Source organism: Aotus nancymaae, unplaced genomic scaffold (genome assembly GCF_030222135.1).
Source record: "Aotus nancymaae isolate 86718 unplaced genomic scaffold, 86718_ANA_hifiasm-v0.15.2.pri h1tg000016l, whole genome shotgun sequence".
NCBI classification, from domain to species: domain Eukaryota; kingdom Metazoa; phylum Chordata; class Mammalia; order Primates; family Aotidae; genus Aotus; species Aotus nancymaae.
Genome location: NW_026988428.1, coordinates 38,107,892 through 38,133,552, shown reverse-complemented (window position 1 = coordinate 38,133,552; position 25,661 = coordinate 38,107,892). Strand labels below are relative to the sequence as shown.

At 45.4% G+C, this 25,661-nt stretch overlaps 1 protein-coding gene across 2 annotated transcripts; it reads right to left on the bottom strand.

Moving 5' to 3' along the window:
* On the bottom strand, positions 1 to 25,076 carry COPZ1 (COPI coat complex subunit zeta 1). Of its 2 annotated transcripts, none has more exons than XM_012450369.2 (9): positions 24,994 to 25,076; positions 10,939 to 11,007; positions 8,933 to 9,014; positions 7,910 to 8,001; positions 5,685 to 5,740; positions 3,661 to 3,768; positions 3,454 to 3,505; positions 2,167 to 2,205; positions 1 to 1,357 (listed from the first exon to the last, which is right to left on the bottom strand). In XM_012450369.2, exons 1-9 carry the CDS (start codon positions 25,009 to 25,011, stop codon positions 1,310 to 1,312), a joined length of 564 nt encoding a protein of 187 aa, XP_012305792.1. In that variant the 5' UTR covers positions 25,012 to 25,076; the 3' UTR covers positions 1 to 1,309. The 2 variants fall into 2 exon arrangements, with proteins under 2 accessions (XP_012305792.1, XP_012305793.1); XM_012450370.2 differs by having other exon boundaries at positions 3,661 to 3,738.
* Positions 25,077 to 25,661: the final 585 nt, after the last annotated feature.

Sequence of the window (25,661 nt, the reverse complement as noted above, 5' to 3'; positions counted from 1 at the left end):
GCAGTTTGGAAAAAATGTTTTATTCCTCTTTGCACAGAGCAGTTTATGAAGGTGGCTATCTCCTGACTCCATGCATCTTTTACACAGAAATGCCCCCTCAAATATGCCCAGCTATCTGCCCCACTTCAGCGTTGGAGAACTGGTGGGGCAGAATGCTTAACTCTCAGGAAGGTTTTTAATACATTTTTGTGGGGAGGAAGTTCTGGGTCAAGGGGAAAGATTAGACACAAGAGTGAGTATTCCATTCTCCATCTTCCTGGGGAAATCCAAATGTCAAAAGTTTCATGAGAGTACCTCTCTCACCGACCTAGAGACAGGGAGAGCACAAACCTACTGCTTGGGTGTAAGGCTGAGACAGAGAGAGGATAGGGTTAAGCAGTGACTGCAAACCCAAGGCAGAGGAGCAAACACACATAGGGGAGCTGAGGGGACAGAGATAGCCTAGAGGACCAAGTCATAAGCTCCACTCCTTCCCCAGTTCTGAGCAGAAACTCTTCTTCCCAAGACTAGAATGGAATTTTAGTTTTAGGAAGTGGCTTTGCTCCAGGACACAGAGAAGACAAAACAGGCAAAGATCCCACAGGTAGTAAGGGTGGAGAGTTATGGTAGCTAAGAGGTGGACACTTATCATGGCAGTTTTGAAGCTATATGCCAGGATCAGAGTAGAGAATGCATTTTATATGACCTATTCAATACAATTTAAATCACTGTTTCTTCCATGTTGTCCCTTCCCTATGAGCTATTCCTAATGCCATTTCCAAGGCAGAGGACAGGGCAGTAAGAAGGAACGAAAGAAAATACTGAGGTCAGTAAGTGGGGCTAGGGCTTGCATTGGATACATCCCTACCCATCCCCACCCCCGCTCATTCTATAGAAAAGAATTCTTTCTCCCTCCCCTTTCTGGGCTGTCGGAATGAAGGCCAGGTAAAGGCAAAGGGAGGAAAACACTCAGCACATTCTTTCTCCTACTTTAATCTGAAGTGTAGCTACAGCAAAGGGCACAGAATTTACAAAAATGTCAGGGCAGGGGAGCATGTGAGCATAATCCAGTCTAGAAAGAAAGAGGGTGCTTCCCCTGCCCTGTATCTAAATATGCTGGGAACTTTACTCCCAGAACTGCAAAAAGAATGAAAAGGAACAGGAAGGGTGTAGGGGAGGCTGGGGGGGCAACCACAAACAGGATGGAGATTTAAGGATCCCTACGATCCCCAAGATGACCCTGAGAGCATCAGTTGGGGAACTAGATGAAAATTCACAGCAGACATGCGAATTTTTCGAAGAGGATGAAGAACCAGGAACAGTGGGGTCTTCACCGAAGGAGCGACCACTTGATCTGTTCTTTGGCTGACTGCAGCACCTGCAGAGATAAGAGCAGCATTGAGGAAAGCTTGCTGACAGAGCAGGGTAAGGATGAGGGCTGGGGATCTCCTTCCCTGTCCTTAGAAGAATGGAGAATAGAAAATCCCCAAGGGTAAAGAGATGGGAAGAAGCTCTCTAAGGCCCTAACAGATTGTTTGGAAAATTCCAAAAAAATTCATATCCACTGGGGGGAGATGAAGAGAGAAGAGGTATATCTGGTATAAAAGAAAAAAAAAACAAAACTGGGAGTTACTGGACATATGTTAAAAGGGGTGGCGGGCATGGGGTGGGTAACAAATCCAGATGGACTTCTTGGTGAGAATTCCAAGTGGGTAGAAAACAGAATCCCTCCCTTCCCCCTACATCAGGTAGACAATCTATCTGCAGTCAAGGTAGCAAGATGGATCTGCAAAACCTGCATATTCTAGAATATGCATTTCCAGCTTAGCCCTCATTTGAATAATAAGAGAAAGAGAGAGAGTGTGTGTACAAATGCACACAGACCATCTGCTTAAGGCAAGCCTCTGCTGGGGAATAAATCACTGAATGAGGCATCAGGCAGGGAGGGTTTGAAGGGTACAGAGCAAGGCTGACAGCCACTGCTCACAGGAAACTGAGAAAGGAGTTGGAAGTAGGGGTAGGAAGTGGTTAGCTGCACGAATCCCAGTTCTCTGGAGTAAGAGGGAGCCAAGGAAGATGTGTCTTGAGTCTCTAGTCACACTCAGACTTGGGAGGTATGGGTGGAATACTATTCTAGCTTCTTTAGTGACCCAGTCCATCTGGAAAGGAAGAGGGAGAAAGTCATACCTGAGACACGGTCTGCTCCGTAAGGGGGACATCTTCACCCTATGGCACAGAGATATAAGCATTTAGTGTGGGAGAAAGCTGGAGTAAGACCTGATTGGAGTCTGGAATTAGAGAAGAAAAAAGTGATCCTTTAAACTGAAACAAAGGGCAGATGCACTGAACTTCTCGGTCCCTTCTAGGGACTAGCACAGCTACAATTTTACTTGACCAGAGGGACTATGAACAAAAAAGGGTCATTTAATCCAGCTTCCATTTTAAGGCAGGACTTCTTAAAAGATTTACTCCATTCCGAGTAACCAGCAGGTTATCTGATCCTCAACTCCCTTAACTTGGGGGTGGAGGACCTGATTCCCTAGTCAGAAAAGGCCTTCTCTGAATATCAATACTGCTAGGGAAAGGATGAGGGGGAGCCAGGAGTAGTTTAATGGATCCCGCAAAGCCTGATGGGTAACGACAGCATGTTAATTTGAAGAAATAAACTGCTGCAACAGCAGCCTGAGAAGAGAAAGGGGGGAGTTGGTGGGGGGGACCCTCTCTCTTGCCACATAGAGACATATGTTAGAGGAGAAGATTAAGCTATGCAAATGGAGCCCACAGCAGTTAAGGGAGAAGATTTCCCATTACCAAGCACTGTCAGCCTTCACTCTGTGGAGGTCAGAGCCAGGACATTCTGTGAATGGGGGGATTTGCTTTGCTCAGACATCTCTGTACCCCTACAATTTGCTGGTGGGCTCTCTCTGCATGCACCATTATCTCCCCAGCTGACTTGGGGCCTTCTGTGGTTAAACTCAGAGGCCCCTTTCTGATATCACTAGCACCAAAGAGGACTGAGGTTCTGGCAAATAAGCACTTCCTGATGGAGAGGTACCATCCTCAGTCATATAAGACTTTAAAAGACAGGAAAGACACTCCTCTACCTCAGATGATTGGATCCAGCTCCAAGAAGGGAATAAGCCAACTTCAAGTTACTTTATAATTTCAAAACCATAAATATTAAAGTTTCTTTTATTTCATCATTTATTAAATAAATATGTATTAAATGTTCACTATGTGCAAAGACTGTATGAGATGTTAGGCACCATATTAAGGGCAGAAATAAATTCTTTCTGCTTCCTTCTTTGGGACAATAAGAAGGGAAGGAAAGAGAAAGGCTGAATGTATTTGAAAGGAAAAGAGAAGGTTGTATGTATCCTATGAGCCCCAACTATTGGATACATTCAGCAGGTCTGGCTTTGGAGGGTGTCTGTGAATAGACTTGGGGATGCAGAGAAACTCATTCCTGCTTACCCTTAATGCCACCCGGTGTACCACCTGCTGGGGATCACTCTCTAGGATCACCCTGCAAAAACAAAGAAGAGATCATTGTTCACTCTGTCCCAAAGGCCCAATTCACTGTGGGAGGACAGGACCTCTGGCCACTAAGCCTGCTTGATTTAGGATAGGGGCATTTATCCCACCACCTCACCCAAGATCAAGGCAGATCACAGAACTTACCCTCCATCTACAATTTCATCCACAGCCAAGAACAGCCCCTCCATGTTCTCCAGTAGTGCTCGCTTTTCTACATTTTTCCTGAGTCCCCAAAAGAAGAGAAAAACCAACCTGTGTGTGAAAGAAATCCTAGGACCTTGTCTGCATTGAGGAACCTAAACTAGACCAATAAACATCTCCACCAACCACACAAAGATGTAAATAAGGTGAAAAACTTTTTAGCTAGTTCACTCAAAACCCCTTTCTACTCTTATGTGCTGAATAAGGAATGTCTGCAAAGAGATTCAAATAATACAATCAATTTCTAACTATTCACGGGTTCATTATCCACAGCTATTATTTCTTTCCTACCTGCCATGATGCTGCTCATAACACTGCTCATAAACACTGACATCAGTGGGTGGAAAAAAACCGACATAAACAGAGCTAAGACTCAATCTGGAGGTGGCGGGAGGTAGAAGGGGTTTAATACAAACCTGATTTGCACTCAAGCTCTGACAAAACTCCTGAGACATTCTCTGTTCCCCCTTCTCTCTATCCCTTACCAGCTCTGCTCAGGCCCTGAAAAGCCCAAGGAGGGGGCAGGGTCTGCATGCACCAGCCTCAGATCCGGTGGTTGGTACATGTGGCCTGTCATATCCGTCAGTTTGAGTCTTTCACTAGATTACCCGAAATGAAGTCTATTCGTTCACCTGGCTAAGAAATAAATCATCCCCTTCCTGAGGAAATCTGAGCCATTCACCCTGCTGACTTTGCAGGGCTGAGAGCGCCTGCTGTTCTAGTCTGGATGGCTGTCTATACTGGGTTCACTTGGGAGCTGCTGGGGGAATGAAGTTCAGAGCCCTGGATGTTTTCAGGAAAAGCAACTTATATCTCTTCTATTACCCATCTACATGGGTAATAAAGAACATAGGGCTAGTGGGGAGGTGGAAAGGGAGGAGAAGGTATATGGCATAAGCTTCCTGTTTTTTGTTTGTTTTTTGAGACAGAGTTTTGCTATGTTGCCTAGGCTGGAATGCAGTGGTGCGATCACAGATCACTGGAGCCTCAACCTCCTGGGCTCAAGGAATCTTCCTACCTCAGCCTCCCAAGTAGCTGGGACTACAGGTATGCGCCACCACACCTGGCTATTTTTTTTATCTTTTGCAGGGACAGGGTCTCACTATGTTGCCCAGGCTTGTCTTGAATTCAACTCATGTAATCCTCCTGCCTGAGTGCTTCCTAATCTATAGAAGGGAAAAAACAAGAACTAGAAGTAAACTAGAAATAAAAAAAGACAAAACTGGGGGTCAGGCTAGGTGGCTCATGCCCATAATCCCAGCACTTTGGAAGGCCAAGGTGGGGAGATCACTTGAGGTCAGGAGTTCAAGACCAGCTGGGCCAACATGGTAAAATCCCATCTTTACTAAAAATACAAAAATTAGCCGAGCATGGTGGTGCACTCCTGTAGTCCCAGTTACTCTACTGAGGAGGCTGAGGCAGGAAAATCACTTGAACCCGGGCAGAGGTTGCAGTGAGCCAAGATCATGCCACTGTACTCCAGCCTGGGCAACAGAGCAAGACTCCATCTCAAAAAAAAAAAAAAAAATTGGGACTGTTGCCCTCCATTCCCACAGTACTGACTGATGTTTCATCTGGGACACTTCCTTAGGCTTGGCCTTTCCCCACTTCTAATGTCAAGAATGAGGCCCAGGAAAGCCCCTTGAGGATGCTCAGAACTCTGACAGGGCCACAGGGGATTACAAGAGTAAACATAGAGGTAAAGAATCTACTCCCTCCTAGTCCCCTTCCTTAGTAAGAGAATTATTCCATGGGAAGGATGTACCCTCCATCCAGTCCTCCCCAGTAGCATGAATTACTACGAATTAATAAGGCCAACTTCTTAAACTAAATCAACTCCTGGAGCCTTTGCCAATCCCCTGCAATCCCTGGGCCTGATGAATACTTTATCTCCCAAACAGAAATCAACAATGCCCTGCTCTTTCCATCAATACTTGGGGTGGGGGGAAAAAAGAAGCCCTGCTCACCTCAGCATCTGGCTCAATGAGTCGAAGAGGCAGTTCAGAACAGCCATAAGCATCAGCTGTTAGGAGACAAAGGGGGCAGATGGGTAAGGTTCAAGGCCTTGAAAGCTGCTACCTAAAAACAAAACCTCCTAATTCATTAAACATCAAAAGACACAGGCTTTCACAAAGGACCAAAAACATAAGGTGGAAGTGAGAGCACAATAGGAAGAGGTTTCTCACAGAAATAAATTCTCACAATTCAACATCTTTTTTGGCCAAAAGTTTAAACAGAACTTTCCTGTCATAGTCCTCTACAATGTCTTTACCAACTGTATATGTGTTACCTGATGTATAGAGAAATCATTAACCAAGCAATAGCTGAGGTCAGAGGAAGGCTGCAAAGTTAGTGTAAAAAGCATGGACTTTAATTGGCTGGGCACAGTGGCTCATACCTGTAACAGCTAGACCCTGTCTAAACCCTGTCTCCATCCCAGCACTTTGGGAGGCCAAGGCGGGTAGATCACAAGGTCAGGAGTTCAAAACTAGCCTGGCCAACATGGCAAAACCCCATCTCTACAAAAAATACAAAAAAAAATTAGCCAGGCATGATGGTGGGCACCTGCAGTCTCAGCTACTTAGGAGGCTAAAGGTGGGAGAATCACTTGAGCCTGGGAGGCAGAGGTTGCAGTAAGCCAAGATTGTGCCACTGTCCTCCAGCTTGAAAGACAGAGCAAGACTCGGTCTCAATTTTTTTTTTTTTTTGAGAGTCTTGCTCTGTCACCCAGGCTGGAGTGCAGTAGCACAACATCAGCTCACTGCAACCTCCACCTCCCAGGTTCAAGCAATTCTCCTGCCTCTGCCTCCCAAGTAGCTGGGATTATAGGTGCCCACCCCCAGCTAGGATTTCAACATGGTGAAATCCTATCTCTACTAAAAATTTTTGTATTCACCAACATGGTGAAATCCCATCTCTACTAAAAATTTTTGTATTTTTAGTAGAGATGGGATTTCACCATGTTGGCCAGGCTGGTCTCGAACACCTCACCTCAAGGGATCTGGTCACCTCAGCCTCCCAAAGTGCTGGGATTATAGGTGTGAGCCACCTCACCGGGCCTGTCTTAAAATTTTTTAAAAAGCATGGACTTTAAGTCAGACAGATACGGGTTTGAATCCAAGCTGAGCCATTTTCTTTTCTCTTTTTTGAGACGGAGTTTCGCTCTTGTTACCCAGGCTGGAGTGCAATGGCACGATCTCGGCTCACCGCAACCTCCGCCTCCCGGGTTCAGGCAATTCTCCTGCCTCAGCCTCCTGAGTAGCTGGGATTACAGGCACGCGCCACCACGCCCAGCTAATTTTTTGTATCTTTAGTAGAGACGGGGTTTCACCATGTTGACCAGGATGGTCTCGATCTCTTAACCTTGTGATCCACCCGCCTCGGCCTCCCAAAGTGCTGGGATTACAGGTGTGAGCCACCGCGCCCGGCCAAGCTGAGCCATTTTCTACATGTGACCCTGAGAAAGTTATTAGGTTGAACCACATCAAACTGCCACTTTTATAGTCTGACAATGGTCACATACAAGTCATTTCATATGGTTCTTCATGGTTTGGTTTCCTCATTTGTAAAACAAAGGCACTAATGCCTACAACTCATAGAAGTGCTATAATTTTAACTAACAATGTACTTTACAAAGCACTTATGCCAATAATAAGAGCTCAGTAAGAGCTGACTTTCTCAAACTTACTTTTGCCTCAAATTATCTGGAGGTTTATTTTTACTTATCTATTCTCCTACAAATTGCTGAGGCAAATAGCTTTTCCTGCATATAGGAAGCAGGTTAGAACTATACCCAAGGTCTTCTCAAGTGACCCATTCAGAATGTATAGTTTCAACATGACCCAGGTTGTTAGCTAATTGGCTCAAACTCAGTCAGGTATGGACCCTTCATAGGAGGAGCAAGTATCCCCCTGCAGTCTTGACCATACCTCAGAAATCCATCTTAAAAAACACTACTCAGGGAAGGATATTAAAAAATATATGACGTTTCCTAATGGATATAAAAGATCTAGGAAAACTTCCTTTCTAGGCAATTCATTTGCTGGGCCATGTTTGTGAGGTTGGTGAGATCTCTGACAACTTCATTGGCTTGGCCAGAAGCCAGAGGAACACGGCTCTACTAGGGTGCTATGTACTGCCTGTGGTTTAGGAAGTAGGATCAGAGATAGCAAAGAGGGGTGGGGATTCTCACCTCATTTTCATAGGAGCTGCCAATCACATAGAAATAGAGATCTATACTGCTTTTGTATACCACTGTCAGGCCTTCCAAGAGCGCAATTTCACCTGGTGGGGGAAAAAAGGTAGAAAGAGTGGGTGGCCTGAGATTAGCAAGTAGGAAAGAAGGAGTTACCAGCCAGGCATGGTGGCACATGCCTGTAATCCCAACACTTTGGGAGGTTGAGGTGGGTGGATCACCTGAGGTCAGGAGTTCGAGACCAGACTGGGCAATATGGTGAAACCCCGTCTCTACTAAAAACACAAAAATTAGCCGGCGTGGTGACAGGTACCTGTAATCCCTGCTACTCAAGAGGCTGACATGGGAGAATCGACTGAACTTGGGAGGCAGAGGTTGCAGTGAGCCACTGCACTCCAGCCTGGGTGACAGAAAGAGAGAGACTCCGTCTCAAAAAAAAAAAAAAAAAGAGTTCCCATGAATGCCTAGTATCCAGCTGTTTTGGGCTAAGGTGAGGCTGACTGTAATCGACTTAATGACCTCCAAAGACAGATGATCTGCACTTTTTGGGTGATGGCAGGAGAAGAGAAGTATAAACTTGGGGGAGTCTAATGTAGCTTCTCTAACCACCACCCTCTGCTCCTGCCCACTATACCTATTTCCCTCCTGTTGTATATGAGACAGGATACCAGTCGATCCTTCGGAGGTGAAAATGCAGAGCGGTCACCTTTACAGACTTCCATTTACCTGCCCTAATGGATGCGGTACAATAAGCAGAGCTGCAGTTAAATTTGTCAAGTGAGGCTCATAAATCCAGGAACTAGACAGGTAGCTAACAGCCAACCTTCCAGCACGGTATTCCCGCGTGAGGTACACTCACCTCCCCATTACATTTCTGAAGAGTTTATTATACAAGGGGAGGAAGAAAAAAAAAGAAAAAGGAGGCAGAGTCATTTCATCCTTTCTCCGCAGCCCTGCTACCACCCCCTTCCCACTATGGTTCCCCCCAACACGGGGAGAACTGAAAGGAAAATGACCTACTGTCAGTCCGATGGGTCTTGTTGAAAATGTTCTTCTCAAAGGCCTTTTGCTCCTTGACACTGGGGTAGGTGTCGTCATAGTACTGGTCAGAGGGAAAGGAGACAGGGTTGGGTCACTAGAGCTGGAAGCCCAGAATGATTAGTGACTATGTTTTGCCCTGGGATCTTGGATTTCTCTCCTTCAAGGCATAGGGCAAGGGAGAAACACTGACATGGAAAAGGAAGGACTATAGAGGCAGAGAATGGGTAGTGAGTAATCTAAGAAAATACATAAAAGACCCTGCCATAAGCAACCCCTCCTCACATGTTTAAGACTGTCTGAGGGCAGAAGCATACCAGCCCTATGGTGAGGTTCTGCACCTGTCTGCAATCTAGAGCTCTCCTAAGAGCATTCTCATCAAGTTTTTCCTAGGAGCTACTGCAAGGCAGGGAGCAGTGCCAGAGAACACAAAAAACACTAGAAGCACACAACACTTCCTTAGACCCTCACTCACTGTATGAAGCTGAGGAATGGGGAAAGGCTACAAAAACCTCCTCCAAAGAAAGGCAAACCTTGCCTTATGGTCTATCTTAGCTTTCTTTTCTGCAAGCTGAAAGAACCATCCAGCATACAACAGAGCCCATTCCCAGGCTCTCCCTGGCAAGGGGGCGGAGATCTAGGCTGCTAAATCGCTAGCTCTTTAGGGGCTAATCCGTCGCAGTCAGCTGAAGACCTATGACAGGTCTGGCATTTAGTAACTGGATAACTGTTTCAAAAGGTGTCCTGCATAGTTACATCCAATTACAGGGAGGAACAGCTGGTGAATTCTAAACTAATCTCTACCTGCTGATTGATTTATGCTATGCTTGCCCGGAGTTAATACACCAGGGACAGAAGAAATGTCTACAGGAGGGGGAGAATATGGAGGGAAAGGAGAGGGGTGTCCTTTCTTCTTCCTTCCAACAGATCCAAAGTTGGAAACATCACTCTGGGAAAGTCAGGAGGTAACAAGCTTGATGGTGACTATAGACCTAGGACTGGAACCTTGGGACTGCGAGAGAGTTCTCTGGAAAAACCCAGGCAGGGTGACAAGGTAGAAGGGAAGGGGACAGGAATGATGGACATGAGCAGGCTGCCTCTTAGCATCTACATACTGCTTTGTTAGGAACCAAGGTTTCAAAGCTTCTCCCTAATTTGATGCTGACAACAATGGAGGTCAAAGTCTGAGGACAGCAAGCAGGGGAGCAGTACAACTAAGGGACAAAAGAAAACTTGGGTTTTATCTGGAGTAGGCAAGACAGGATGGAAGAATTCAGGCCAGGCCCAGTGGCTCAAGCCTGTAATCCCAGCACTTTGAGAGGCCGAGGTGGGCGGGATCGCCTGAGGTCAGGAGTTCAAAACTACCCTGGCCAACATGGTGAAACCCTGTCTCTATTAAAAATAGAAAAATTAGCTGGGCATGGTGGCAGGCACCTGTAATCTCAGCTACTCAGGAAGCTAAGGCAGGAGAATCACTTGAACCTGGGAGGCAGAGGTTGCAGTAAGCTGAGATCATGCCACTGCGCTCCAGCCTGGGCAACAAGAGCAAAACTCCATCTCGGAAAAAAAAAAAAGGCCGGCACCGTGGCTCATGCCTGTAATCCCAGCACTTTGGGAGGCTGAGGGGGGCAGACCACAAGGTCAGGAGTTCAAGACCAGCCTGACCAACACTGTGAAACCCCATCTCTACTAAAAATACAAAAAAATTAGCCAGGCATGGTGGCACTCACCTATCAATCCCAGCTACTCAGGAGGCTGAGGCGGGAGAATCACTTGAACCCTGAAGGCAGAGGTTACAGTGAGTCAAGATCGTACTACTGCACTCCAGTCTGGGTGACAAAGCAAGACTCTGTCTCAAAAAAAAAAAAGGAAGAATTCTTAAAATTATACTACTGAGGAATATAAGTTAATAGGGGATCAGTCCGAAGATTCAAATCTCAGAATAAGCCTTTGTGCTGTTCCTAAACTAATTCGAAAGGGAATCTCACCTTGGCAAAAAGTCGATCTCCATCATTGTCCAGAATCAGGATGGCTTTGACAGTATACAGGGAAGGTTCCTGAAGAGATATGAACATACCTTCAGTCCTGAAGGCTCCCACCACCACTGGTAAACCAGATACCTTCCCCTAGTCCCACTGGGGCTGCAAGGGGATACAGAGGTACCTCTAAGTCCCTTACCTCAATATGGTCAGATTTTGATATTTCCCATTGAGAAAGACCCAGAGTAAGTAAACTGAATTGACAGAGAAAACATTTCAGCAAAGGATTCCAAAGTATCATCAGAGAAACAGTTTCTCTGACTCACAGGGGGCTTAATCAAGAGAGGTCATGCTGTTATTTCCAAATATTATAGTACAGTTATTTTCCAAATTACCCTCTCCCTTCCTGCTCTCCCATTCACAGGTGGCTACAGAATGTGGCCAGATTAATTAAAAGGCACTGAACAAGGACATTTCAAAATAGGGTTGAATGTCCTAGTATACTTGGAAGTTTCTGCAGTCCAAATGCAGTAGCAATGCAGAAGCATAAAGCAAGCCTTCCCTAAACCACCACACTGGGCAGAGGGAAAAGAGCATTTATACACAAACACACACACACACACAGAGGCACACTAGTTCTCAATGCAGCCTAGTAAAAGAGCCATCTCCCCAAACTCTCCCATATTCTCCAATTCTTCCACTATACCTTAACCATGACCACTTAACTTGCAAGGACAAAAGCCAACCTCAATTTTGGGGGAGTTAAGAAGCAGTGAGCTGATCTATCTGAGAAACACTATGGGGCTAGAGAGAGTGAGCAAAAGGGGAGTTTTTCACCTCCAAGAATCAAACAGGATATTGACTATTGTAATGAATCACAGCCTCAGTCTTAATGTTTCTTCAACTGCAAGTATATCACTTGCAAAAGCTGTGGTGGTCTGGTGTCTCCTCTACCCCTGCAACCTCGAGGGAGTCAGCTAACTAGGAGAAGAAAAATCGCAAGAGGCTGAGGCAGGAGAACTGCTTGAGCCCAGTTCAACACCAGCCTATGAAACACAGGGAGACCTCCATCTCTACAAAAATTAAAAAAAATTAGCATGCATCCATAGTCCCAGCTACCCGGGAAGCTGAGGTGAGGATCTCTTGAGCCCAGGAGTTTAAGACCACACTGAGCTATGACTGCACCACTGCAATCCAGGCTGGGTGACAGAGTGAGACCCCATCTCTAATTGATTGAATAGAAAAACCAAAAGTGCGGGGAGAGAGTGATATGCATATGAAAGGTATCCGCAGCCTCACATTCCTTTTTTTTCTCTCTCTCTTTAATCCATCTTATCTTTTTTTTTTTTTTTTTTTTTTTTTTTTTTAAGAGAAAAGGTCTCACTATATTGCCCAGACTGGTCTCAAATTCCTAGGCTCAAACAATCCTCCCACCTCGGCCTCCCAAAGTGCTGGGATTACAGGTGTGAGCCACTGCACCCAGTCGACATTCCTTGACTTTCTAATCAACATTACTTACCATTGATATCCCTATGTTGTGAGACAAGGCTGTTGCTTTGCTACCTCTTTCCTGGCCTTAAGAAATCCACAGTCCTCACAGGAGCCAAACACAAAAGTATGTGTTTGACAGAGATCCAAGAGTGAGGAGGAAAGAATCATTGCCAAGAACCCAGGACCTGCGGCCTCTACAAACATAAATTGTCCCATGAGGCTTCAAGAGGTTTATGGTTCCATGCAAAGAACCAACCCTGTTTGGGGGAGGCGGGGAGGACAGACAGCATGGGAGTAAAAGGAACCCAGTCTTTTGACAACAAAGTGATGAGGAACATAAGCTTTCCCTACTTGAATTCCTGAGGAGTGCAATTTTTGTTTTGTTCACTGGTTTATCCCATTTGTCCAGAACAATGCCTGACATATACTAAACTCCCAATATTTGCTGAATAATTGAGAGAATAAACGAAGCTTGAGAATAAAGTTAAAATACCTTGACGCAGTGTGCATCTAGGGGACTACTTATAATTAGACTTCCATATATAAGTGGATTTTCTGATGTGGTCATTTTGGGTAATATTACTACCAACTTTATCCCTCCTCTGATAAACACTCCGTAGAGATGCCCATCCTGTATACATAACACGCTGTAATAAACAAGGCATCAGTAACTCCTCTCTCAAACTAAAGAACTTTGTTGCCTAGTGGAGGGAAGTCCTCTAGAGTCTAGTCTTAAAAGGTCACAAATAGAAGCAGCCCTCCTAACTCCTGATTCCTCACAGAAAGATCTTCCCATAAAGCAAGCTCAGGCCAGGCGCGGTGGCTCACGCCTGTAATCCCAGCACTTTGAGAGGCCGAGGCGGGTGGATCACGAGGTCAAGAGATCGAGACCATCCTGGTCAACATGGTGAAACCCCGTCTCTATTAAAAATACAAAAAATTAGCTGGGCACGGTGGCCCGTGCCTGTAATCCCAGCTACTCAGGAGGCTGAGGCAGGAGAATTGCCTGAACCCGGGAGGCGGAGGTTGCGGTGAGCTGAGATCGTGCCATTGCACTCCAGCCTGGGTAACAAGAGCGAAACTCCGTCTCAAAAAAAAAAAAAAAGCAAGCTCAGTTCTATAATAACTTGGGTCCTCAATAAAGGGAGACAACAATGGGAATGAGTTTCCTTAATGGAAGAGAAGTCCAAAAGGAAGGAAATTTAGAAGAAATCATTTTTTCCCTCAACCTTTTCCTGGAAAGCTTTGGCTCTGTTCCTCTATCCACATTCACAGCAACTTTAGAGAGCTGCCCATTAGTTTAAGCTGGGCATTAACCTGGTGTTGGAAACTGGTTCTTGCAGCCATAGAGTTTGGCATCCCTAGAACCCAAAGAAAAGAAAAGCCTAACAGCCACCAGCCAACTGGGAGAGTTGGACAATGTCCTTTGTGGCCAACAGGGTGTGAGTGCCTCCAAGAGCCACATCGGCAAAGAGAGAATATATCCCTGGGTTCCGCTCCTGGCTCTTTTCACTGGCTTCCTAGAAGACATTATCAAAGAAACCCCAAAAATAGAAACATTGGATTTTCCTGGGAAGAATAAAAGACAGGCTAAGGAGGACAAGGATAAAGACTAGATTTGACATAGAGCTTACTGGAGTTCTAAAAAAGGAAAGAAGGCATTACAGAAAAGGCTGGTCATTTCAAACTTCCAAAGGAGGAACCACACTAAATAAAGCTGAGAATTTAGGCAGGAGCTTAAATGCTGCTTTAATTCTCCATTCTGCTACAGCTGGAGCCGGCAGCTTCTTTACTTCTCCTGCCACCTCCTGACTGCAGCTGGTTCCACTTCAGCCTGGGGCTTTTTACCTCTCAGGAGTGGGGAGGATTATGCCATAAAACCAGTCAGTTTAAAGGCCCCAGAAGTCATTACTGATAATGTAATTTCATTTTAAGTTTTTGCAAAGGGCAAGTTTATAAATAACTCCCAGCTACTAAGAAATGGGCTTCCAGGACAATGGACTAGGCTTGACCTTGTAACACATTAAATGCTGACTGTTGAGAAAGACCTTATAAGTTTAGAGCCACATTGAAAGAATTTAAAAGGTCTATTCTTCCCTCCCACTCCCAAAATGGGTAGCTGCTAGAAAGCTTTCGAGACAAAGTTCTGTGATGCACTGACTTTCAGAGAGCCACAGCCTGAGTGTATAACAGAACTTCACCTCAAATGCTAATTGTGCTTGGAAATGATGTATTGGGAGATTTGTGGGAGGCTGGGTAACTCAGACAGATTTTCATGTATTTATGTTTTTATTATGAAGAAAACAAGAATGGTCTCCTCAAGACAGGTGAAACACCAGTGAACAAGCAACTAGGCTGCTGCAAATGAGTCTTTGATCTCGGTCAGGGGCTTTTTTTTTTTTTTTTGAGATGGAGTCTTGCTCTGTTGCCCAGGCTGGAATGCAGTGCTGTGATCTCGGTTCACTGCAACCTCTGCCTCCCTGGTTCAAGCGATTCTCCTGCCTCAGCCTCTCGGGTAGCTGGGACTAGAAGCACGCACCACCACACCCAGCTAATTTTTGTATTTTTAGTAGAGATGGGGTTTTGCCATATTGGTCAGGCTGGTCTCAAACCCCTGACCTTGTGATCTGCCAGCCTCAGCCTCCCAAATGGGATTACAGGCCTGAGCCACCAGGACCAGCCTCAGTCAGGGGCTTCTAAAGCCTGGTGAAAAGCATCAATATCTCTAAGCACTCTCTCCCCTAGCACACAGAAGACTAAAGGGGAAGAGTCATTCCTAGTGCTGCCCCCTGTGGGCCTTCTGAGTGACCTGCAGCTTCCACAGGATTATAGCCATTAGCAAAAATATTTTTCGTTTTTTTTTCCTTTCTCTTTTTTTTTCCCCCAAACCACATGGAATGAAAGCAAAAATATTTTTCAAAGGCAGCTCTGGATAAAAGCTCTCTATTTGTGTGTTTTACAGGACAAATTAGTAGAGCTGGGCCCTGAAAAATAACTGAATTAAGTCTGTTCACAATGTATATAGTAAGAGAACACTTTGGGGTAAGATCTTGGTAAGCCACCAAAAGACTGGGGGAATAGTGTTTGGAGAAGGTAGACAGGATACTTGGAAACTATGATTAATTATTTGATTCATTTAGGGGGGAAAAACCCAGAAGCCTTTATGGAGGGAGTCACAGGATGCTATCTACAGAGCTGAAAGAGCACAAATAAGAATCTGGAGGCCAGGCACAAGTGGTTCATCCCTGTAATCCTAGCACTTTCGGAGGCTGAGGCAGCAAGATCACTTGAGCCAGAAGTTCAAGACCAACCCGAGCAACATAGTGAGACCCTGTCTCTGTAAGGACTTAAAAAAAAATTAGCCAATAATGGCAGCAAGCACCTGTAGTCTCAGCTACTCAAGAGGCTGAGCAGGAGGACTGCTTAAGCTGGGGGCTTCAAGGCTGTATTAAGCCACAATTGCACTACTGCATTCCACCCTACACAACACAGTAAGAACATCTCAAAAAAAAAAAAAAAGCTGGCTAAGCATGGTGGCTCACACCTGTAATCCCAGCACTTTGGGTGGCCGAGGCAGGCGGATCTCAAGGTCAAGAGATGGAGACCATCCTGGCCAACATGGTGAAACCCTGTCTGTACTAAAAATACAAAAATTAGCTGGGTGTGGTGGCACGCGCCTATGGTCCCAGCTACTTGGGAGGCTGAGGGAGAAGAATCACTTAAACCCAAGAGATGGAGGTTGCAGTGAGCTAAGATCGTGCCACTGCACTCCAGCCTGGGGACAAAGTGATACTCCATCTCAAAAAAAAAAAAAAAAAAAAGGAAGCAGATTGAGATCACTAAAAAGTTCTTCATTCTCTACTTAAAAATAAATCCTTCTAGCTTGGCCAACATGGTGCCCTGTCTCTACCAAAAACACAAAACTTAGTGGGACATGGTGGCAGATGCCTGTAATCCCAGCTACTCAGGAGGCTGAGGCAGGAGAATCGCTTGTAACTCGGAGGTGGAGGTTGCACTGAGCCAAGATCACACCACTGCACTCCAGCTGGGACGACAGAACAAACCTCCATCTCAAAAACAATAAACAAAAATCCAACCGGGCACAGTGGATCACGCCTGTAATCCCAGCACTTTGGGAGGCTGAGGTGGGCATCATGAGGTCAGGAGTTCAAGATCAGCCTGACTAACATGAAACCCCATCTCTACTAAAAATAAAATTAGCTGGGTGTGGTGGCGCATGCCTGTAATCCTAGCTACTTGGGAGGCTGAGGCAGGAGAATCACTTGAACCTGGGAAGCAGAGGTTGCAGTAAGCTGAGATGGTGCGAGTGCACTCCAGCCTGGGCGACAGAGCAAGACTCTGTCTCAAAAAAAAAAAGTGTATATATATATATATCCTTAAAGCCGTACCAAAAGGGGTTACCCTGATGTGGCAATGACTCTTGATCAATTAAAAACTGTAACAAGATTCTCTTCTCTCAATCCTGTTTATAAAGTAAAACTAAGACAGTAAAAACTAGAAGGAAAAATGCCTAGATACCACATGGCTAAGTAGGTATACTCCCTGACTCTGTGCCAACTTTATTTTTTGGGAGACAAAGTTTCACTTTGTTGTCTAGGCTGGGGTGTAGTGGCTTGATCTTGACTCACTGCAACCTCTGCCTCCCAGTTTCAAGCAATTCTCCTGCCTCAGCCTCCTGAGTAGCTGGGTTTACCGGTGCCCACCACCACACCCAGCTGATTTTCTGTATTTTAGTAGAGACGAGGTTTCACCATCTTGCCCAGGCTGGTCTCGAACTCCTGAGCTCAGGCAATCCACCTGTCCTGGCCTCCCAAAGTGCTAGGATTACAGAGTTGAGATACCACATCCAGCCTCTGTGCCAACTTTTTTTGTTTTTTTGAAATGAAGTCTCACTTTGTTGCCCAGGCTGGAGTGCAATGACATGATCTCAGCTCACTGCAACCTCTGCCTCCCAAGTTCAAGGGATTCTTCTGCCTCAGCCTCCCGAGTAACTGGGACTACAGGTGCACGCCACCATGCTCAGCTAATTTTTGTACTTTCAGAAGAGACAGGTTTCACCTTATTGGCCAGGCTGGTATCGAGCTCCTGACTTCATGATCTGCCAGCCTCAGCCTCCCAAAGTGCTGGGATTACAGGTGTGAGCCACTGTGCCTGGCCATGCCAACTTTTTTAAAATTAAAAGCTCCTCTAGGGTTAAGGGCTCCAATTTGCCAGCCACAATCATATGGACTTCAGATTAAAAGAAAAGAAGAAGTAGCTAAAGTCTTTGACAGAGAAGAGCAGTTTTTACATATCAGATTTATTAATATTATTGCTGTTATTATTATTTTTTAATGCTACTGGCAGGATCAACCAGGTATATTATCGTTACTATTATTATTATTGGCTGGGTGTGGTGGCTCATGCCTGTAATTCCAGCACTTTGGGAGGCTGAGGTGGGTGGATTACTTGAGGTCAGGAGTTTGAGACCAGCCTGGCCAACATGGTGAAACCCCATCTCTACTAAAAATACAAAAATTAGCCAGGTGTGGTGACAGGTGCCTGTAATCCCAGATACTCAGGAGGATGAGGCAGGAGAATTGCTTGAGCCTGGGAGGTGGAGGCTGCAGTGACCTGTGATGGCACCACTGCACTCCAGCCTAGGTGCAAGAGCAAGACTCTGCCTCAAAACAATAATAATAATGTTTATTATTATTATTTTTTGAGACAAGAGTCTCACTCTGTTGCCCAGGATGGAGTGCAGTAGTGCCATCACAGGTCACTGCAACCTCCACCTCCCAGGCTCAAGCGATCCTCCACCTTCAGCCTCCCAAGTAGCTGGGACTACAGGTAGATGCCACCATACCCTGCTAATTTTTTCTGTATACAAACAAGATTAGATTCAAAAAGCGCAGCTCAGGAGAGAAGGAGCCACTGGTACTACAGAATATTACCCAGCTGACATGAGACCAAATATTGGTTATAAAGAAAAAACTGAACACATGACTTAGGAAGACCTGATGGTAAGAAGAGATACCTAGAATCTTCCTATCTGACACAGACACAAAATATGTAAAGCACAGTCACCAAGAGTTCTGATGTTACAGGAGAAAATGTCTCTAAACTCCTACAATCCATCTCTTAAACAGAGACAGGGTCTTGCTATGTTGCCCAGGCTGGACCTGAACTCCTTGGCTCAAGGTGTCCTGCCTTAGCCTTCCAAATAGCTAGGACTACAGCCATGCACCACTGTGCCTGGCTACAATACTTGTATTATAATCAGGATCAGCCATTAACTCACGTTTTCCCTTTCTCTGAGATTCAGCTTCTTCATCAGAGAAATGAGAGGCTTGACCTAGATAAGTTAAGGTTAATGTCTTTTTTGAGTTACAGCACACCCCTCTGATAAACCAATTAAATCTATGGACCTTATTTCCAGCAAAATACATATTCACAAATTTTTTTTATGATTTCATGGCCAGGCGTGGTGGCTCACACCTGTAATCTGAGCACTTTGGGAGGCCAATGCAGGGGCAAATCGCTTGAGCTCAGGCGTTTGAGACCAGCCTGGGCAACATGGCGAAACCCTGTCTCTATTAAAAATACAAAAAATTAGCTGGGCATGGTGGTGCATCCCTGTAATCCCAGCTATTCAGGAGGCTAAGGCATGAGAACTGCTTAAACCCAGGAGGCAGAGGTTGCAGTGAGCCAAGATCATCATACCACTGCACTCCAGCCTGGGTGACATAGCAAGACTCTGTCTCAAAAATATATATATAGAAATAGAAATAATTTTTTTATTATTTCAAAGAGTTCATAGAGTCAAGTTTAGAATTCAATGAGATTTTCTCTAAAGATAATAAGATAGTGTGGAAGGGGCAGGAAAAAGAGGGGAAATGAATGATCCTTTTGTAAATCACCCCCTCTACTCTGCCTGGCACCCAGTAATGACTTCATAAATGTGTATGTGGCCATCATAAATTAGTAAATATGATTGAGAAAACTAACAGCCAGCAGGGGGAATAAAGGTCATCACCACACCCCTCCATCTTTCTTTCTTTTTTTTTTTCAGACCGAGTTTCGTTCTTGTCACCCAGGCTGGAGTGCAATGGCGCGATCTCAGCTCACTGCAACCTCTGCCTCCTGGGTTCAAGCAATTCTCCGCCTAAGCCTTCCAAATAGCTGGGATTACAGGTGCCTGCCACTACACCCGGCTAATTTTGTATTTTTAGTAGACAGGGTTTCTCCATGTTGGTCAGGCTGGTCTTAAACTCCTGATCTCAGGTGATCCACCCACCTCAGCCACCCAAAGTACTGGGATTACAAGAGTGAGCCACCATGCCCCGCCACCTCTAGCTTTCAATGGCTGAATTCGGTGACTATGAAATCGGCAGGACAAAGATAACCAAACCCCAAGCTCTTTAGGAATGCAAAGTCTCAGGCCCTTTCTCAAAGTCAGAAAGCCTGTCTGCTGGAGAATTTTTTACCCAGGGGTCACATAGTCCCTAATTCTTCAACTATCATTGAAGTGAAAGAATCACAGAAATGAGGGACAAAACAGTACTGCTGGGAAGAGAGATGAATAAGGAGAAATCAGACTGTACTTCAGACCTGATGCCTGAGGGCACCATTAGAACATCCTGCCTTCTCAGTTTGGTAATTCAGGAGTCCTCACTTAAATATCACTTAGAAAAGGAAAAAATCAAACGGGGGGCTAGATCCATTCCTGAAGAGTCCTTGGTCATGATTTATCCCTCTACTCCCCATCCCAGCCCCCTGCTTTCACTCATGAAAACAAAAAGCTAGTCTCTGAAAGACTGAATTGACAGCCTCTGTGTTATGTGTTATCTTTCAGTCTATTTATGCCCCCAAATCAACCCCTGAGGCAGAACTGCTCTATTCTCCTCTGGTTTTAGTCTCCCTCTAAAACTACACAACAGAAAAGGAATTGCAGATAATTAGCTGACCGAGCTATCCAGGGCAATTGGGTGTAGATGGGATATCTGCATTAAGAGTGAGAAAACAAAATGCCAAATAAAAAAAACAGGCTTCATCTGCAGTATATATGACTTAGGTTACAGAACAGGAAAGGACTTCCTGAAGAGATGGGGGTGATCAAACACCAGAAGGCTAGGGAATCTTAAATAATCTGATGTAAGGAAACCTATTCTGCCCAGAAACAGGAGGGACAGAATGTGAGAGGGCCCTTGCCAACACAAGCATCTTACAAGTGCATGGACTCGGTCTCCCAATCCATCTTCATCAGTTGTCCCCTAGGCACTCTGCCTTTCCTCTTCCTAATTACTCCAGCACAAGTGGGCACACAGGTACTGATTCTTTATCCCTGCTCCATCTGATTTGCTCCTCTAGTTTCCCTTTCCACAACCTGTTTTCTTGTCAATATCCAAACTCTAACCAAGTCATGTCAATGGAGTAAAGAAACAGTAGCAAGTATCCAGATAAAAAAGACCCTAAACCTGCCACTAGCTCCCTCAAATACCTGGATAATTGCATACATCCTCTGCCTCCCAAGGCAGACCTGGCTTCTCAAGGGTCTGGTTTTCTTCACATGGAGGCCCCCTCCTCCTCTTCTGACCATGTGACAGCTCCCCTAGATCTTTGATATAATTTATACCTTGCCAGGGACCAACTCTTTCCCACCACTGTGAAGTAGAGGGAAAAAATATATATAAATACGTCGGAAATCTATAACAAGGTCTTCTTGGAGGGCAAGACATAGGGAGAGTTAGAAGCAGCGTCAATTGCTCTTTGGGGGTTTTAGTTCAAGCCGAGGTCTGCTTCCAGCAATCAACCATTAAAACAAGCCGGCCAGAGTAACAGCACAGTTTATTCTGATCATTTAATTTGAAGTGTCAATAAATTAAACTTCAATCAATTAAACTAGGTGTGCAATAACCCAGATGGACACCCCGACACCAACATAATCACAATAAAAATTTTTATTGCTGCCAGGGACCTCACCGGGGGCAGTGCTGGCACTGCTCTCGCCCTAGCTGAGAAATATATCTCCACAGTGCAGGAACAAGGAGATTGCTTCTCCTAACGAAATGGAGGGGCCAGGCACCGGCAAGGACGCAGCTGGGAGAGGGGCACGGGGGACTGCCAGGAACGAGATGGGAGTGCTTTAGGGGCTTAATGTAATTGATACCTTTGCCCAGAGCAGGGGGAGGGGGCATTTAGGCCAAGTACCTCTACTGTTAGTGCCAAAGGAATTTAACAAAAGCCCCATTAAGATGATTCAGGAAGCGAAGGCCAAGGAGCAATATCAACCTCTAAAGGCATTGACGTATTCTGCATAGCTTCCTCCTCCATATATACTCATATCCTTGTGCATTTTTGAATGAGGCTTAGAATTTGGGATTTGGTCATGGTTTTAAAATATTAAGGTAAGAGATGGTACAGAACTAGAAGTCTAGTCTGTAAAGCACTGGAGAAGTTCTCTGAAGGTGAATCCAGAGAGGATTAGGAAAAATAAAACCTATGAACAAAGATTTAAAGATCTAAACCGATAGAGTAACTCAGGTTTTTTTTTTTTTTGAGACGGAGTTTTGCTCTTGTTGCCCATGCTGGAGTGCTATGGCGAAATCTCAGCTCACTGCAACCTCCACCTCAGGTTCAAGTGATTCTCCTGCCTCAACCTCCTGTGGAGCTGGCATTACAAGCGCGTCCGACCAGGCCCAGCTAATTTTGTATTTTGTATTTTTAGTAGAGACGGTGTTTCACCATGTTGGTCAGGCTGGCCTTGAACTCCTAACGTTAGGTGATCTGCCCACCCAAAGTGCTGGGATTACAGACCTGAGCCACTGCGCCTAGCCAAGTAATTCAGCTTTAAAGTAAAAAGGAAAGGAGGAAAAAAGTGAAAAAGGAAGGGTAAATCCTTATCTTTAAGATTCCATAGGTTATTAATGGAGAGTGGGGACCTGCAGAGATCCTCTCCATTCACAACTCAAAAAGGGAGAACAAGCAGAAACAGCAAGAAAGAAGAAGCCTAGTCCCAAGATGCAGGCTGAGATCACTATTATTAAGCATTGGGAACTAAAGGAGATGAAAAGGTCTCTTTCCTTAGAGACTAAGGAGACCTAAGAGAGATTAGACAAATCTGCTTGAAAGCTAGAGCTGGATTACTTAATTCAAGAAAGAAATGGAACCCACTGTAAAGTACCTAAATGAAGGTAATTTACTGTTATTTAAAATTCCAAACAATGCAAACTTTGATCAACAGTTCTTCTTGACCCCCTGTAGCTTACCCTTTCCTTTTTCTCAACATCCTGCAGCTATGTATGTACTTGTAGAGGAGGTAAGGACAGAAGAATATGCTTTGAACAGAATGCCCCTAACCTCATTATGTAGAGTTTCCTATAAAAAAGAATTCAGTGTAGTTTTAAAAGCAAAGTCCAGGGTTACCTGACCAAGTTAGCAGGAATCTGTGAATGAAGAATATGCTTTGAACAGATTGCTCCTAACCTCATTACACTGGTTTCCCATAACAAAGAATCAGTGTGGTTTTAAAAGCAAAGTCCAGGGTTACCTGACCAAGTTAACGGGATCTGTGAATGCAGCATATTAGGCACAGATTAAAGTAGAAGAATAAGAAAAAAGCAGCCTGAAACAGACTTCACTGAGGAAGCAGAGACAAAGAACTAAGGGAGAGAAATGTGACAGAGAGACTTTCTTTTTTGAGACGGAGTCTGGCTGTTGCCAGGCTGGAGTGCAGTGGCAAGATCTCGGCTCACTGCAACCTCACTACACTCCCACGTTCAAGTGATTCTCCTGCCTCAGCCTCTTGAGTAGGTGGGATTACAGGCACCCGCCACCACGGCCAGCTAATTTTTGTACTTTTAGTAAAGACAGGGTTTCACCATGTTGACCACATGATCTCGATCTCTTGACCTCATGATCTGCCCACCTCGGCCTCCCAAAGTCCTGGAATTACAGGCATGGAATTACACTGTGCCCGGCCCAACAGACTTTCACATATTACACCCACTACACACAGACCCATTGTTAAAAGGGCTCCCCAAGTATTATCTTCCTCATTCTGTTACTTTTAAGCAGGTTCCCTTCTAAACATGTATAGGTAAGTCTAAAAAGCTTCTAAAGAAACCAATTCCCTAGAATCTATCCTAGTCTGTTAATTGGGTTTAGGGGAACGCTTTTTATTTTTATTTTTTTAGAGACAGGGTCTGGCTCTGTCACACCAGGCTGGAGTGCAGTGGCACAACCATAGCTCACTGCAGCCTCAAACTCCTAGGCTCAAGCGATTCTCTTGCCTCAGCCTCTCATAGTGCTGGGATTACAGGCGTGAGCCACCACACTCAACCTAGTACTTGATTAAAAATACTTGCTGGCCAGGTGTGGTGGCTCACGCCTGTAATCCCCGCACTTTGGGAGGCCGAGGCGGGCAAATTATGACATCAGAAGATCGAGACCATCCTGGCCAACATGGTAAAACCCCGTCTCTACTAAAATACAAAAAATTATCCAGGTGTGGTGGTACCTGCCTGTAGTCCCATCTACACGGGAGGCTGAGGCAAGGGAATTGCTTGAACCCAGGATGCAGAGATTGCAGTGAGCTGAGACTGGGCCACTGCACTCCAGCCTGGCAGTAGCTCACGCCTGTAATCCTAACACTCTGGAGGCCAAGGCAGACTGTCTGCCTGAGCTCAGGAGTTCGAGACCAGCCTGGGCAACACGGTGAAACCCCGCCTCTACTAAAATACAAAAAAATTAGCTGGGCGTGGAGGTACGCGCCTCTAGTCCCAGCTACTCGGGAGGCTGAGGCAGGAGAACTGCTTGAAACCAGGAAGTGGAGGTTGCAGTGAGCTGAGATAGCGCCACTGCCTTCAAGCCTGGGAGACAGAGCAAGACTCAGTCTCAAAAAAAAAAAAAAAAAAAAAAAAAGAATTCCTAAGGTCTAAATGAGGAGAGAAAAGGAGAACAGAATAAGGAGTCTAGAATAAATATTCCACAATCTATACTAATCCATACTAACTTTATCAGGTATCCCAGAGCTTTGATGGAATACTGATTCCTTATCATGACAAACCTATATAGTAAGGATTAACAGGAAACCGAAAAGAAGTTTCCTGAAGGAATGTGGCAGGGAATCAGCAATGGAGAGTATGCACAGTCAAACTTGGAAAACCATCAGGAGGAGCCTGTAATGACAAAACATCTGTATTCTTTTCTTACAACATGGTGCGAGTTTGGTGGTTTGGGTAAATTCAAATCAGGATATCATCCACAATGCTAAAAATAAGGGGCAACCTGAAGGGTCCTAATCTGGTACGCTTATAGCCTATGTATCCTAAGGAGTCCATGTGCTGCCTTTAACTTTCCACCGACTCTATACCCTCTCCCCGGCAGGGCTTCCTACTCTAAACTAAGGCTTTAGCTCCTACACTAGGCCACACACTTATTCCAGGGGCCGGCAGAACCTTCAGTCCCCAAGAATTACCCGGAACTCTCCTTCCCCCTCTCCCACTCGGGCTGAACCCTGACTCCCGGTCCCTGTGGACACCACAGCATCTCTGCTGCCCCTCCAGCTCCTACCAAAATCAGCGCCTCCATCTTGCCCCGCAGCTGGTGCCGACGTGGAGCCGCAAAAGTAACGCCGCCGTTGATTGGCCATACATCCCCATTAGGCCCCGCCTAGAACAAGGATCATTGGGTAAAGCTAAGCCAGCCATCGCTCTATTGACCAATTATATAATAGCTTGCTTAGCGGAAGCAAATTGTCCAACCAGAAGGCGCAGATATTTGATTGTCACCTTCAATACTCAATAAAACGCCAAAACCTCACGACTGATTGGGGCGGGAGGGTCAGTGGGGCGGGGTTGTTTCCATGGGGAACAGAGGAAGCGATTGTTAATTTTCAATTGGTAAGGCCGAGGACACGTGATATTGTCGGCCTGATTTAGCGACTTTTAATCGCACTCTCTTTAGAGGGCGCTGTGTCTCCTTAGCCTTTAACACTGGCACTTCCTAACTGGAATCTTGCCCTAATCCCTATTTTCAGCGCCCCCATTAGGTGCATGATCTGTGTGGCTAGCCTTTCCCTCAGGCTCGCTCAGATCACTTCAGCATGCTCAGAGTCTGCACAACCATAGAATACAGCCAAGAAAGGCCCAACATGTTATCTACATAAACCAAGGCTGTCAGGAGTTGATAGGCGCAATGACAAGCTGTGGAATTCCAGGCTTTGCTGGGCCTGAGGAACA